The following is a 15724-nucleotide window of genomic DNA, read 5'->3' on the forward strand; positions in this document are numbered from 1 at the left end:
AAATCTGGATTCATCTCCCCATAAGACCTGATGCAGTTCAGTTCTTGTGTAATTTGTCATATCTACTTTCTCCTTGTTTCCCTCTTTACACTATAATTAGTTCATTTCCTTTTTTTAACCCGTATTTCTTTCAAATATCGACTGTTCCTCATCAATAAAGCAAAAGTATTTTCTTCTCCACTTACTTGATTGATGGAAGAATTCATAGAATACTTGATTACTAAAATAACTGATAGCTCTAGCCCTGTGATGGACTAGAGCTATCAGCAAACTGCCAAAACTGCTTTTATAGAGGGTCTCAAACTCAATCAATTAATCATGTGTATTTGATTTGCGGATGTTCTTAGTTTTTGTTAAATAAATAATGACAGGGTGTTAAATGTCATGTTTTGGAGTTTATCTGAGTTGTATTTACCTCATTGTAAGACCTTCTAGGGCCCAGATAAGGCGTAAAACCTTAGATTTGAAATAGGTTGTACGTTCTTTTTATCTTGACTATATTTACTCATATGTTTAATTACAGTATGTAGTATGTCCTGATTTTGTATGTGATTGTACTGTCATCTTGACAGTGCCAGGACATTTGGGGATATAATTTCCTTGCCAGAGAGACAAAATGTCACCACTGGTAATTCTAGGTTAGTGTGTGAATAATGGAGTTTGATAAACCTGAAAACCTCATCTACCAAAAATGTATTTTCTGCAACATGTCGACACGAATCAGAGGCAACAAGCAGCCGGGCTGTCAGAAGACACCAAACAAGATGCTCGGGTCATTGTGCGCCGAAAAAGCTCTGCTGGCCTGCCCTTTCAGGTCTCCCAAAATAGAAACAACCAACCAAATAGGGTGATGAACAACAAAAAAATACATCTCAGTACATATAGCACTCACTCAAAGTTTCAGGATAAGTCAGATCCAATTCTTTCCAACTCCTTTCCACAGCCCAGTGCTCGACTCTGACTATATGTATGCAGTGTAGTTCTTTGCATCACCGTATACCTCATGTTATGTCTACAAAAAACATGCAATGTGGATTTTATGACGTCTTTCATAGTGTAAAGTCCGTCTTTAATATAAAAGGATTGAAGCATTAAAAACTGTGCAGCACATTATTGTATTTGCTGACTAATGCTGGGACAATTATCAGAGTGTGGTCCGACACAAGCAGGAACTCTGAAGTTTATAACAATCAGGAATTCTGTAAACATGAAAGTGCATTCTGCATTGCCACCACAGCAATATTAAACGTTTTAGCATAATAAAGACGTGTATCAAATTAGAGTGGCACTTAAATACATTCGCCACTGGATTAGGATAAAACTGCGTCAGATGGATTTGCATGGAATTTTGTGTGCATATCCAATTAGAGTTTGAGGTATGCATACCTTGTCATAACTATTGTGCAAACCTGCTTTGAGTTAAGCCATTATACGATATGCCACCCCCACATTTCACTAATAGACTAACTAAGCCTTGAGCCAAAAACACGAGCCCGAGGACCCTAGCAGAAAGGATCGTGTGATCAACATGTCAGATCAGAGGATCTGTCGCTGTTTAGAGCGCAACTTTTCTTGTTATCCCTCGTATTCAAAAGCCAGTCTTGTCTCATCTTCTTTTCTTTCTTTGCTGCACATCTTCCAAAGCTCCACTCACAACTTTCTTTGGGAAAACACTTTAATGAAAAAATGAAGGAATTCATGCAGGAAAATAAAACTATCTTGACATGGAGCTACAGTATTAAATATACCTGAAGGTCATACATGTCAAATGCATTTGATCATGTTTGGTTTTGTCTACAATATGTGTATGTGTTCATATATTGCTATAATCTCCATTTGATTTCCCTGTCTTAATAATTTGCATGTGTTAAATGTGGACTCATTCTGTAATTTAAACCAATATTTAAACTTGTCAGAAAAATGGCAAAAAGAAGCAATCAAATCTTATTTTAGAGTCGGACAGATACAAAATCTTAATTTTTCGATTCATTACATCCTTGCTTGCATAAATTAATATATTTGCTTCCAAACCCGGAATATTCAAACAAAAAACACAAAGGTAACCCAAACAAGCTGGCCACTGTTTGGGTCTTTTTTCACAAAAGGCAAATATGATTTTGTGGAGAACTGCAGGTACCAGGAGGAATTAGAAAACACTGCAGCTATTGTCATGGGCCTCTGTACCCATCATCGCTCTTACTGCTCCACACAACAACAGACCTTAGAGCATTACACAGTGCATGGCAAGTACCTGCCCAAGAATGTTCCAGAGTTTTCTTTTTTTACAAGCTTTCAAAACTTTTTTCTTTACTTCCAGTGCAACTGTTGTTTAAAGTTTTCAGCACAAAAGTCTTCATATTTTGCTTCCAAGGACCCAGACTTCCTTTTTTTTTCAAGTGATCTCGAGCTGTAGTTCTCCGAGCTTTCTGAGTTGTTCAAAGTCTTTCAAAGTTTCTTTGGACATTAGCTGCTTTTTCACTCATGTAGTTCTTGATACCGATCATTTTCAGACATCAATATGTACAGTCAGGAGAGAGGTACAACAATGAGCGTGTACAGCCATCTGTAAAAACATGCTGGAGAGATTGATGTGGCTCAGAGTTGCATTTGATGGAATAATAAACTCTGGAAAATGTACCATCACATTTTGATCCATCATGAAATTCCATTATGAAAGCACCTGATTGGCAACAGCTTCATTTTTCAGCATGATGGTCATCCCAAACACACAGTAGTTTGCAGTAAATGCATTCCTTGATAGAAAAAAACAAGTCATATATAAGTCATAGACTGGCCTCCCTAGGGCCTGGAACGTGGAGCCACAGAACTATTCCTGAAGACTGTCATTGCCTAAGAGAGTTCACACTGGGCAGAAGAATAAAGTTGGTCATACAAATATTGCATTTCAAACCTGTTAGAATTGTACTCTGTTTTTGCCTTATATACTATATTTCCAGTTATATTTGCAATTGTTTCCATAATTGCTGCACCTCTATTTCCTGGCAAAATATAAAGAAATGAGAGATGACTCAAGACAGCACTGTATACAGTGGGGCAAAAAAGTATTTAGTCAGCCACCGATTGTGCAAGTTCCCCCATTTAAAATGATGACAGAGGTCAGTAATTTGCACCAGAGGTACACTTCAACTGTGAGAGACAGAATGTGAAAAAAAAATCCATGAATTCACATGGTAGGATTTGTAAAGAATTTATTCGTAAATTAGGGTGGAAAATAAGTATTTGGTCACCTCAAACAAGGAAAATCTCTGGCCCTCACAGACCTGTAACGTCTTCTGTAAGAAGCTTTTCTGTCCCCCACTCGTTACCTGTATGAATGGCACCTGTTTGAACTCATCATCTTTATAAAAGACACCTGTCCACAGCCTCAAACAGTCAGACTCCAAACTCCGCCATGGCCAAGACCAAAGAGCTTTCGAAGGACACCAGGAAAAGTATTGTAGACCTGCACCAGACTGGGAAGAGTGAATCTACAATAGGCAAGCAGCTTGGTGTGAAAAAATCAACTGTGGGAGCAATCATCAGAAAATGGAAGACATACAAGACCACTGATAATCTCCCTCGATCTGGGGCTCCACGCAAGATCTCATCCCGTGGGGTCAAAATGATCATGAGAACGGTGAGCAAAGATCCCAGAACCACACGGGGGGACCTGGTGAATGACCTGCAGAGAGCTGGGACCAAAGTAACAAAGGTCACCATCAGTAACACACTACAACGGCAGGGAATCAAATCCCGCAGTGCCAGACGTGTCCCGCTGCTGAAGCCAGTGCATGTCCAGGCCCGTCTGAAGTTTGCCAGAGAGCACATGGATGATACAGCAGAGGATTGGGAGAATGTCATGTGGTCAGATGAAACCAAAGTAAAACTTTTTGGTATAAACTCAACTCGTCGTGTTTGGAGGAAGAAGAATACTGAGTTGCATCCCAAGAACACCATACCTACTGTGAAGCATGGGGGTGGAAACATCATGCTATGGGGCTGTTTTTCTGCCAAGGGGACAGGACGACTGATCCGTGTTAAGGACAGAATGAATGGGGCCATGTATCGTGAGATTTTGAGCCAAAACCTCCTTCCATCAGTGAGAACTTTGAAGATGAAACGAGGCTGGGTCTTCCAACATGACAATGATCCAAAACACACCACCCGGGCAACAAAGGAGTGGCTCCGTAAGAAGCATTTGAAAGTCCTGGAGTGGCCTAGCCAGTCTCCAGACCTCAACCCCATAGAAAATCTGTGGCGGGAGTTGAAAGTCCGTGTTGCTCGGCGACAGCCCCAAAACATCACTGCTCTCGAGAAGATCTGCATGGAGGAATGGGCCAAAATACCAGCTACTGTGTGTGCAAACCTGGTAAAGACCTATAGTAAACGTTTGACCTCTGTTATTGCCAACAAAGGTTATGTTACAAAGTATTGAGTTGTATTTTTGTTATTGACCAAATACTTATTTTCCACCCTGATTTACGAATAAATTCTTTACAAATCCTACCATGTGGATTCATGGATTTTTTTTTTTTTCACATTCTGTCTCTCACAGTTGAAGTGTACCTCTGGTGCAAATTACTGACCTCTGTCATCATTTTAGGTGGGGGAACTTGCACAATCGGTGGCTGACTAAATACTTTTTTGCCCCACTGTATGTGGTGCCCGAGCTAAAGTAACAACGCCAAGTTTCTAAATAACGACATGATAACACAGAAATGTTTTTTAAAAATTAAAATACCTTCAAATCTGTAAAATTACAGCCAGGTATTCCAGATTATGATCATAATCTCCTTAGAGACTAACAGGTCTGCTCTGGGTCCTGGTGGCCTTTTTGCAACCCAAGATGTTGGACAAACCTTTGCTTGGCTTTTAAAAAATACCCTCAAATCATTTCAAACCACTCATTTCTCTATTATGAAGATAACCTACAAAGTGTGTGGATTTCAAATCCGTCCAGGACTGACTGCACCAGCAAATTCAACCCAAGAGCAAACCATCTGCTGTTTTCACAGCAGTCTTCAGAACTATTCCTGAAGCTCACTTCCTTTAAGAAGTCTTCAGAAAAGACTCTTGGCTACCAAGAAACCAAAAAAAGAGAGAAATCATCACAGAATTTTCAGACATCTCCTGAAATTGTAGGTTTCAAAGGGCATGCGTCTCCAAGCAGGACGACACTTCACAAATTTCCCCTGCATAAGAGACCAGGAAGAAACACTTTGCCATCTGAAAGAAACTTAAAACAAGAGTTTGACACAAACAGGCAAAGAGCAGAACTTTTGGAATATGGATTGTGGATTGACAAATCAGTGTGGCCACAGTATCATTTAACATTTTAGAAGAATAACCTGAAATCCTCTGTAAAGTGTGGTGGGCAAAATGTTAGTGTTTCTGTTCAGTTATGCAATATTTATATATTTCAAGAATAACCAATGATTTCCATGGGGTGTAGAGTTCCTTTTTTTCAAATCACTGTATTGGCTCATTGAAAAGTAAACAACACACAGACCTGTATGTTTAAATATCACAACTGTCCAAACATTGCACCATTTTTCATTTTGATTTTGTCCTTCATAACTTTTGCCTGGATGTATTTTTCACTTTTTTTCCTTTTTTTTGTGTGGCCCCAAGTCTTTCCTCTGGGCTCTAACTCCTCTGAAAGGCCCTTGATAGACGAGCAGTTTGCCTTTCCCCTCAGCGATGCCTCCAGAGAGCAAAGTGACACAGGATCAATGTAATTATGTTGATTCAGTGTTTGTAGCCCCAAAGCAGGTTAACCTCAGTGCTCTCACGGGCCTGTGGGACCTGCCACTCACTATCGAACTAAGAACATCCAGCAGGTCAACATATATCAGCTTGATTTAAAAACAACTAAATAACATCACTTTCCACTTCCAGAGACACGGAGTGTGAGCAGGAATCAATGTGAAGCTCGTGTATAAAAAAAAAATCAAAATACCCTGCAGGATTCTCACAAAATGACTGTCCAAGTGTGAAATATTAGAAGTCATCATCACGTTCTTACCCATATTACTTTCATTAACTGAGCCAAAGAGAATCTCTGCCAAAGCAACGCTTCACAGAGAATGAAGTAATTTCTCATTAAATGACATTAGAAGCTGTTCTTGTATTAGTGTTTAAACACAAAATGCTTTGTGTGACGCACAGGCAGCATGTGATGGTCCTCTTGTTAAAATTGGGGACTGCATATACAAATAGAGGGGTTTGTTTTTGAAAATTTGATATTTCAATACAGATGGTAATATTGTTAATCGGGGAAATCTCTAAGTGATTTGCATTAAAGCTGCTGTATTTTTGTTATTTTAAAACTCCTCTTTGACGATTCTTGACACTGAGATTATTCACCCAGTAGTACTATTAAAAATAAATAAAAAGAGGACCAACACAAACACAAACTTGCCATCTTTAGAACACCTCATTAACTCTGGAAGTTAAAACATACCAGGGGCGGAGCGTGGGGGTGGCTTACGGGGCTTAAGCCCGGGTTGTTTTGTCAGAAGCCCGGGGTATTTTGGAGTGTAATTTTTTCATAGTTAGATGCCTGGCTGACAACTGTATAAAACAAAAAGTACACACAATATTCGAAGCACATAGTGCACACTGTGGGAATTTACGACTGTGCGTGAATCCCCCCCTGATATTGGTATGATCCAAGCTCAGGCACTAAGCGACTGAGCGAGGGGGCGGGGGGAGCTGCTGCCCGTGAGTGCGCTGTTGGAGAGACGGAGCCAGCCATACTAAGGAGAGCTTAAGTTTGACCAGGTACCAAAGCAAATCATTCGTACCGTACAAATAATGTAAATATGACGGTGCATCACGAAAGATTGATATGAAACTGATCACTTGACCAATATTATTTTACTTGCTCTTCAAGTGAATCAACAAATGGCGAAATGAAAAGCCGAACAAATGCTATTTTTTAGAGAGTCTTAGCTTACGTGTGTTTATTTCATATTTTCAGTTCTTACCCTCCCCGACTAAATCGGTTTCAGTTATGTACTGAAATATAAGAATGGACATTAGAGGGTTCTTTCAAAGAAAAAACTCAGGTAAATGTTATTTTATATATTATGCTTTGTATGTTGTTCAGTATATTTCTATGCAAAACAAGAGGGATTTCAGTACACAGCAGGATATTCACATTTGTAACCAGATATTTACATACACTTTAGGGAGAAAACATAAAACATTTTTACTGTACAACATCAATTTAGAGTAAACTTTTGTTTTAGATAAATATTGAAATATATTTTGAATTAGTTAAATGTCAGAATAAAGAGAGACAGAGCTGTCTATTTTTTATCACTTTCATTAAATTTAGGAGTACATATACACTAAGTTTATTGTTAATTAATAAGAAAACTCCAGAGGATTCCATTCTGAGCTGAAGAAGCTTCTGATAGGTTAGTAGAGTCCATGTGAGTAAACTGGTGGCACAGCTGTGGATGCATATAAGGCAAAACACAGAGCCTGTTTCTGTGACATGGGAAAATCAAGAGATGTCAACCAAAACACCAGGAAAAGAACTGTGGAGCTCCATAAGTGTGGCTCAGTTTGAATACAATTTGGTGCCATTTGCAATTAAAAAACACAGACAGTTTCTCTCTTTACTCTTAAAGTTAACAAATATGTTTTTATATTTATCAATCTAAAAAAATAAACATTTAGTCTGATTTGATGTTACAATTAAAAAAGTGTTTGTGTTTTGATCTGAAGAGTTTGTAAATATCTGGTTTCAACTGTATATTTGATGATTGTCAGCACAAAGAGAGAGAGAGAGGAGCAGAGATTGAGATGGAGAATGAGGACAGAACAGAGATGAACAAGAGCAGGTGAGACACACATGTTAGTCAAATGGTTGCTTACTAAAAGTATCACCGTATCATAGGTACTCATGTATCTCGTACCTAGTGTTTCTTTTTAGGTTTGCTATTTTTCAAATTCTATATTTATTAAGTTCTGCAGGCTTGTTTGCACAACAAGGCTAAATAATTATATAAACTTTTCTCAATCTAAATATTGTACTTTGGTAGAATTAAATAAATAAGTGTAGTGCAGGTCTATGATGATTTTTAGTGCTACTATCATCTAGTTCTGATTGTGGTTATGTCTTGGTTAAGTCCCCCCCCCCCCCCCCCCCTCAAAAAAAAAAAAACATGGAACATACATGGAAATACAGTATATAAGGCAATAACAGAGTCAGTACAATTCTAACAAGCATAAAAGTCAAAGTCAATATTTGCATGACAGCCTGAACTCTCTAAAGCAAGTATTCTTGTCATTTCTTTAAGTAGTCTTCAAGAATAGTTCTCCAGCCTTCTTAAAAGACATTCAAATGTGCTCTCTTCTTTAGAAGTTTGCATTTTCTGTGAAAATGATCCCACTCTGCTTCAGTAATGTTGAGGTCCAAGTTCTGGGGAGGCCAATCCATGACTGATAGTTTTCCATTGTGTGTGTTTTCTATCCAGCATTGTGTTTGTGATCATTGATATGCTGACAAACAAAGGTGTTTCCAGATGTTTTTGCATGGTGGATCAAAATCTGACTGTACTTTTCTGTGTATAATTTCATCCATTAGCCTCCATGTTTTACAGATGGCTGTAGATATGGTTGTGTGAATGTATGCGTGAATGGGTGGATGACTGGATATGTAAAGCGCTTTGGGGTCCTTCGGGACTAGTAAAGCGCTATATAAATACAGGCCATTTACCATTTGTACCTCTTGCCTGACCTTGTCTGTACATGCTGATGATGATTTGAACCAAAAATTTCAAATTTGGATTCATCACTCCATCATCCATCATCAGTATCATGGAGTGATAAGAATTACTTAAGGATTATGCACCATTCCAGTAAAAGCATTTCTAATGAGGCTTCAGTGAAGACTAGCTGAATCAACTAACGGGCCAGAAGCATCTCTCAGGTCCAGTGTCAGGTCTTTTCTGGTTTTTATTTTGGTTTTTTTCTTTTTGGCTGACTTTGAGATATTGTTCATCTGCTGTAGATTTTAGGCCTGCTACTTTTGTTCTATACAGTTTCCTCAAATTTTGTTAAGGACACACTACACACCATGCCGAGATTTACCAGGTTTTGCTTTAATAGCTCTTTGGATTCACTTTGTTGCCATGTTTCATAGTCAGCTAAAAACTGGAATAATTGATGTCTTTTTGTGACAGTTAGTAACAAAGTGTCTGAAGATTTGCTAAATTGTCTGTTATGTAGACACAACACTGGTTCACCCCTTGAATATGCTTTTATATGCTTGAATGATTCATAGGTCAGTGTTAAGTGGCTTCACAAAAAAACAAAAGAATGAAAAAAAGACCTTCAGAAAGCCTGGAGAACTATCACTCAAAACCACTTTAAAAAATGACAAGAAAGCCTGGCTCCTTGGATCTAAAGAAATAAGGGGCAGTTTAAAACTTTTGTACAGTACTGTATTCAGTCCAGAAATGGCCTTTAAATAAAACAACATGGTACAATCTAGTGTGCCTTTTTTATATTGGTTACAAATGCACTCTGGCTGTAAAACTGTTTTGTGATGAACTCTCAATACTTGAACCCACAAGCTATGCACTTATTGTATATGCATTTAGGGCGTTGTGTGAAAAATAGGGCCTCCTGCACAGGCAAGGGGGAGATGGCAATATGTTTAAAAGCACTGTAATGGATGCTGCTTCATTAATAGGGAATAAAAAAACTCTTACAGCACCGGCAACAGGCTGGAGTACTGTATATAATTAACCTAATTATGTCTGGTAGTCTAAATTGAAATGCACTGTAAATTTAGATATTAACGTCTAGACCAAGCTCTGCTCTTAATCATCTTAATTTATGTTGGGACGACATCAAACCGCAGACGAGTCTTCGTGTTTAATGGACGGACCCCCCTTTTTCGCCTCCGGTCCTTGCTCTTCACTGACACTTCCTCCTCCTCCTCCTCTTTGCTGGACTCCTGTTTCCCGGGAGGGGATGAGGTGGCGACTGGGTTCGGGGGTGGGCACATACTGGAGCTCTCACGCCATTCATTCAGCTGTACGGCACTCACCACCAGACAGAGCAAACAAGATTTTCCCTGAGCCCTCACAGCCTCTCCCCATTAGTGCTCTGTCTGGGCCTGTCTGTCTGAGAAAACAGACGTTATTAGCCGAACCTTCTGGAGGCACAGAGCCATATTAAGGCTTTAAATGTTTCCTATCCAAATGCAGAAATTTCATATGAGTTTATGAGCCGAGGCAGGAAACTTTCCATGTCAAACCTTCCACAGCAGTGTTACACGAGGCACTTTTTTTGACAGTTCACATCAAGCCGGGAGTAAATTGGATATTGAACAAAAGCAATTTATAGCACGAATCTTAATCTCTTAACCAAGCATGTCACAGCCACCCAACGCCATAAACTTGACACAACCTCTGAAGCAGTACGAACATATTTCCTCTTTTATTTACATTCCTTTTCAAATGTTAACATTTTTCGCTATAACTTTTTGATCAGGTTGGCATTTTTTTTCTCATTAAAATAAATTGGCACAAGTAAAACATATGTAGACAAAAGTTTATTTACACCATACAACATTTTGTTTTTAAATATTTTATACAGAGCTGCAGATGAGAGAGCTTGCTGGGATCCTTCAAGCAGATTCTGCAGTAATAAAGTTGTGAAATATATTATTTATATAAAAGTGAGTATTATCTTTATTGCATTTAAAGCAATGAAGAATGTAGCTTGACAAACATTCATTTTAATATGACAGAAAAAATCCTCTTTGCCTCCCATGTTTTATATTATAAAGTAAAAAGTGTAGTAATGGCCAAACAGACTGTTATAAACTTTTTAAAAACCTGCATAAATATATACATTGTGCTCCCGGGTCTAGTTTTAGGAAATCAAAACTAGACCCGATGAAGCTGGGACCACATGGCATGTCTTTGCTTTGTGAGGTTTACCTTTTTTTTTTTAATCCGCTTTCTTTTCGCCAATTCCTCAAAAGATAATTCGAAACACATGATGGTAAATATTGTACACCAGGCTGCCCCACACTAAGTACACTAGTGAGAATACAAAAAGTAACACTGATGTTTTTATCCCTTTTTTTTCTTCTTTTTTTCTCTCTCACCAGTCCTTATATTGTATTGGCACATAATGTCCCTGCCACACTCGTATTATCCAGATATGTATGCCAAGGCTGTTAGAAAAGTCTGTTGCTTTGTTCAGTGCAAATTACATCCCCTTTTCTCCTCATTTCCTAGTTTGCATTTCACCTTCTCCGCCCTCTAGACCTCTGTTTGGAAGTCTCCCTCCTGGACATCTAAGGGTAAGTTGACACACTTTTCCCACTCTGCAGGCGTCATCTCCAGTGAGTCCTTGGTGTCAGATTCTAGTACATTCATAGTGGCGTAGTTCTGGTACTCACAGGCTGGATTGTAGCTCTCCCATGGGTTCTTGTTTGGCATTGCCTTGTCCTGTGAACATGGCCGGTGGGGTGTGATGTTAGTGGCATGATATCCTCTGCAGCTAAACCATTTTCTGTCTTTTACATAGTTGAAAGTCAGTTCACTCAAAAGGGCATTATCTGAACTCATATATGAACCCACTTCTAATTGAAAATAATGGATTAATGCTGTGGAAAGCATCAAATAACAAAAGATAATGGTAGTGTATTAAAGGTGAACATGCTTACGCTATTATCATGGAGTCATAGCAGAACTGTGTTTTCCCAAAGTTCTAAAACTGCTTTATTATATGGGCTCCATATGTGAGCCATTCATCTGAATGTGCTCTTACTGAGAGTCCCAAAGATGCTATTGCAAATAAAGGAGAGAAGCTGCTCCCAGTCAGGGAATATAAAATGGATACTAATGTCTGCAGCCAGCTCTGCAGTAGATTCATTTAGGTAAAAAAAAAAAAAAAAAAGAAAAAGAGAGAGAAAAAGAAAAAATGGGGGAGTGAGAATGTGCTGTAGTTTTCTATACAAAAGATCCTGTATTGGTAACTAAGCAACAGGCCTTGAATTACATTGTACTGTAGGGCTGATTGAAAAGGGATTATATGCGACCAAAGGTACTGACATATCCTTTTATCAGATGTGTTTGGTCACCAACCCAATTTGTGCTTTCAGTATAAACATTAAATGCTGCTTGCGTGAGGCAGACGCGTGAAGCCTTATATCCTCACAGTCTGCAGCTGTAGTCAGGTGCGAAGACAGATGGTAAGACTTTTGATTTGCAGCGAGGTCAGGACTAATTCATAGAAGCAGCCTGACTTCTGGACCGAGCGTGATAAAGGAACGTTTCCCCCCCACACACACACACAGCCGCCAGAGGAGTGCAACGGCATTAAGGTCAAAGTTGTATACGATGCTGATAGATTAAATAATCTGCCATGCATTTATGGAAAAAATGATGGTGTTGCTAAGTAGATAAATGTGCATGTAAATAAAAGTGCATTCATGGCCTTGCATTGGAATGGATGCACTCTACTGCGACAAGAAAACCAAAGGTCCTTTTTCCCCTGGCCTCGTGGAAAAAATGCTTCAATGCTTTTAAGGGTCGGCCCCCGTCACTCAGCCTTCGCCAGCTGCTGGCAGGCCCGCTGCTTTACTGGACGGTTCACTTCTGCATGTACTTTAGCTACATAACCACTCATTTGCACAATCACACACTATGTGTCCTGCACCGGGTATCTAAATAGAGTATTTGGATATTGCTCTGTTTCACTGGCTGACCGCCACCCCCCTGGTTTCCTGTTACTCACCATGCTGCCCATATTTGGTATGTCTCGAAATCGGTCCAGGGTTTGAAATTTCTGATTCAGTTCCTGGAACAGCTCCATGTGTCTTTTCCTGGTGTGCATGACTTTCTGCAATAGCAAGGGTTTTTCTTTTGGTATTGACAGCCAATAATGGAAATGCATCTTCCTCCCCACCCCCTCCAGCTCTGCTCAATTTGTTAGTGTCATGGTAGTTTACTTATAGGCCAGGTTTGAAACAAATCTACCTGTCACTGCATATACACAAGTGACTGCCAAAATAAAGGAAACAGCACTGTAATTAAAGTTAGGGTTAGAGGACACTGAAACGCTGAATAACCTACACTCTTAGTTTTGTTGGTGTCAGGGAAACCCTCGTAATCAAACCTTGGCACTAATTTTCCATTTAAGCCCAAGCTAAAAGAAAACACACCCCAAGCCAAACTAGATGCCATGTTTCCTTGATTTTGACAGAGTTTACAATATATATGCAGCAAAGCCTGATTTAACATTGCAAAGGAAATGCTATAACCTGCCAAAGGGGGTTTGACTATGTGTTTGCAAGCCAATAAAATCACTGCTGAAACCAGTGGTAAAAATCAGATGTGAAATGTGCAAATGACTTTAAAAGCATACATTTTGGAAATCAACATATAGCTAATGGATGTAGGAGATGGAGGAGGACAAAATGTAGATGAGAACTGTTGCCCTGTTTGTCAGTTGACAGCCTTGCTTTTACCTTAACTACACAGCGTGCCAATAAATCTCACTGAGTCAAGGCTGTGTAACTCCAATAAGCTTAAGAGGCACAACAAGAACTAGTAAATCAAATGACAAACACAACTGCAAAAATGGCCTTTCTCTGCATAAAAAGCTAGATGCATGTACCAAGGAAGGAAACATTATGGTTTTACATACCTCAAAGTCCAGATCGGAGTAACGTGACTTTCTTCTCTGTAAACAGAAAATCGGAAAGTATTATGAAGCAGCCATGGGCCCCAATACAGATGTTTGGAGTATTTTAACATAAAAGTGTTAAAGTGCAACTGAATCTTCTGTGCTTCATCCACATGAGCATATGTACCTCCAGAGAGCTCATAGATATTGTTGACCCTGTCTCACTCCTAGAAAGCCCCGTGGATTCCTCCATTTCAGCGAGGAAGTTCTTAACAGCCGTGCGAGGTTCAAAGGGCAGGTTTTGCATCTGCTCTGGAGCGCTCGGATACTGCTGCTCCAGGTTCACATTCATGTGGTCCATGCCTGACGGGTTGATATTGAAGTCAGGGCTCATCTTGTAATGCATTAGCCTCTCGTGTGGCAGTGTATCCATAGTGATGTTCATCTTGGTGTCGTCTTTCAGGAGGGTGGGCACGTTACCCGACCCCGACACGGCTGCGGAGGCACGGGGCATGACTATGTAGTCTGTCTCCATCATCTGACTCTGCATGGGATGGCCCTCCTTGTCGTGGATGCCCATGTCTTGGTCGCTCTGGCGCAGGGCGTCGTCGGTGCAAAGGTAAACGGTGCGGCGAATGTCGGCGGTGGTGTCCACCATGCACTGCTCTTTCAGCTCGCCCATTCCCATCGGCATGTGCAGAGCGGAAGGCTGCTGGATAATCACTTTGGAGATGATGTTGCCAGGCAGTGTGGAGTAGTTGAGGCCCTCGGGGGCCTTCTCGTCCTCCTCATCATTGAGGGAAATGCGGGAGAGGGTGCCTGTTATGGTGGCGGCGCGACAAGAGCCCATGTCTTTGTGGAGTGCTGCGGGGCAGGGTGATACAAGGATTAGTTGGAATTTCTCAGTAATGGGTGTCAGACTCTGTTTTATATTTTTCAGCATGTGACTGAAAGAACAAGGGGATTCAAATCAATGCGAAAGAACTCTCGGCGGAATATGCAGTACAGAGGGAATAAAGTACGGGATAAATAACTGTGAATATGCACCGAGTGTGACATCACGCCCAAATACAAAGGGACACAACAGCAGACACTGCTGTCTCTCGAGGATATTACTGTAAATGGGCTCATATAGTTTCATCCATCCCTGAAACTCCCTCCGCCATTCAGAGTACAGCATTTCACATCCTAATCCAAACTTAGTAATTGCTGGTGAACTTGTCCTGTGAAAAATATTCTACCAAGGAGCAGATATCTATTCCAAAATACCCTCTGGTTATAGGAAACACTGAATCCTCCCCTGTGTGTATTTTAATCTTTGCCTAGGAATTATATTATCTGCTGACAAAAGGCCTGCAAGGACATTACAAGAATAGCAAACAAGCGCAATACTCCCCTCTCTGTTCGAGGCTAATTTAATGCTCAGTGTGGACATGGGGAAAACAGTGTGGTATTCGCTCTGAAGAAGTCCTTTGATCTAAGTTTACCCTGTGTTCTGTAGTGTGACGCTGCAGAATATTACTTCTGCTGCTGACAATAACCCAAGCTTGTAAACAACCAGCTTTAACACCGTGAGCCCGCAGAGTGGTCCGTTAAGTGCATTTCTCTCAGACTGCAGCTCCACTTCGGTCCATATCAGGTCATAATTTATAAATGACACCTGTCTTTTCTTCCTTTTTGTATCAGGTATGCCCACTTTAGCTTTAGACGAGCACAGAATGAAGTAGGGCAGGCCAGAAGAGCCAGGGAGCCCCTTTTTGTTACTTAACAAGTGCCGTTTCAGAGAGCTCTGAATAATGGCCAGCTTGGTTGCTCCCTCCACATTTAGGATGTGGAAGGGAGTGGGAAAAGGAGAGGTTTCAAGCCTGTGCAGGTTTCTAACGCGAGATAACTTGCACAGTCTCTTTTATTCTCCTCAGTTTTATTAAATCATAAAACTACTGTGGCCCAAAAATACAAAAGAGCGCGACAGAGGAATCAGAAAACATTGTATCTCCCCAGTGAGATAACTTAGAAAGAAAATCCTCCCACAATTAGACACGAAGGACCTACATACCTA

At 40.2% G+C, this 15724-nt stretch overlaps 1 protein-coding gene across 7 annotated transcripts in view; it reads right to left on the bottom strand.

Annotated features, from left to right (window-relative positions):
• Window positions 1-10434: 10434 nt before the first annotated feature.
• adgrb3 (adhesion G protein-coupled receptor B3) overlaps window positions 10435-15724 on the bottom strand; it is a 115806-nt gene continuing 110516 nt past the window's right edge. For 5 of the 7 annotated variants that reach the window (XM_080288097.1, XM_080288095.1, XM_026190426.2 and 2 more), the window contains 4 exons: window positions 13853-14529; window positions 13687-13722; window positions 12775-12879; window positions 10435-11483 (listed from right to left, as the gene is read on the bottom strand). In XM_080288097.1, the coding sequence (XP_080144223.1) occupies window positions 11295-11483; window positions 12775-12879; window positions 13687-13722; window positions 13853-14529 (1007 nt within the window). In that variant the 3' untranslated portion in view covers window positions 10435-11294. The remainder of the gene's footprint in view (window positions 11484-12774; window positions 12880-13686; window positions 13723-13852; window positions 14530-15724) is intronic. The other 2 variants (XM_080288096.1, XM_080288094.1) reach the window with 1 other exon arrangement.

The sequence above is a fragment of the Astatotilapia calliptera genome, chromosome 13 (assembly GCF_964374335.1).
Source record: "Astatotilapia calliptera chromosome 13, fAstCal68.1, whole genome shotgun sequence".
Classification (NCBI taxonomy): Eukaryota; Metazoa; Chordata; class Actinopteri; order Cichliformes; family Cichlidae; genus Astatotilapia; species Astatotilapia calliptera.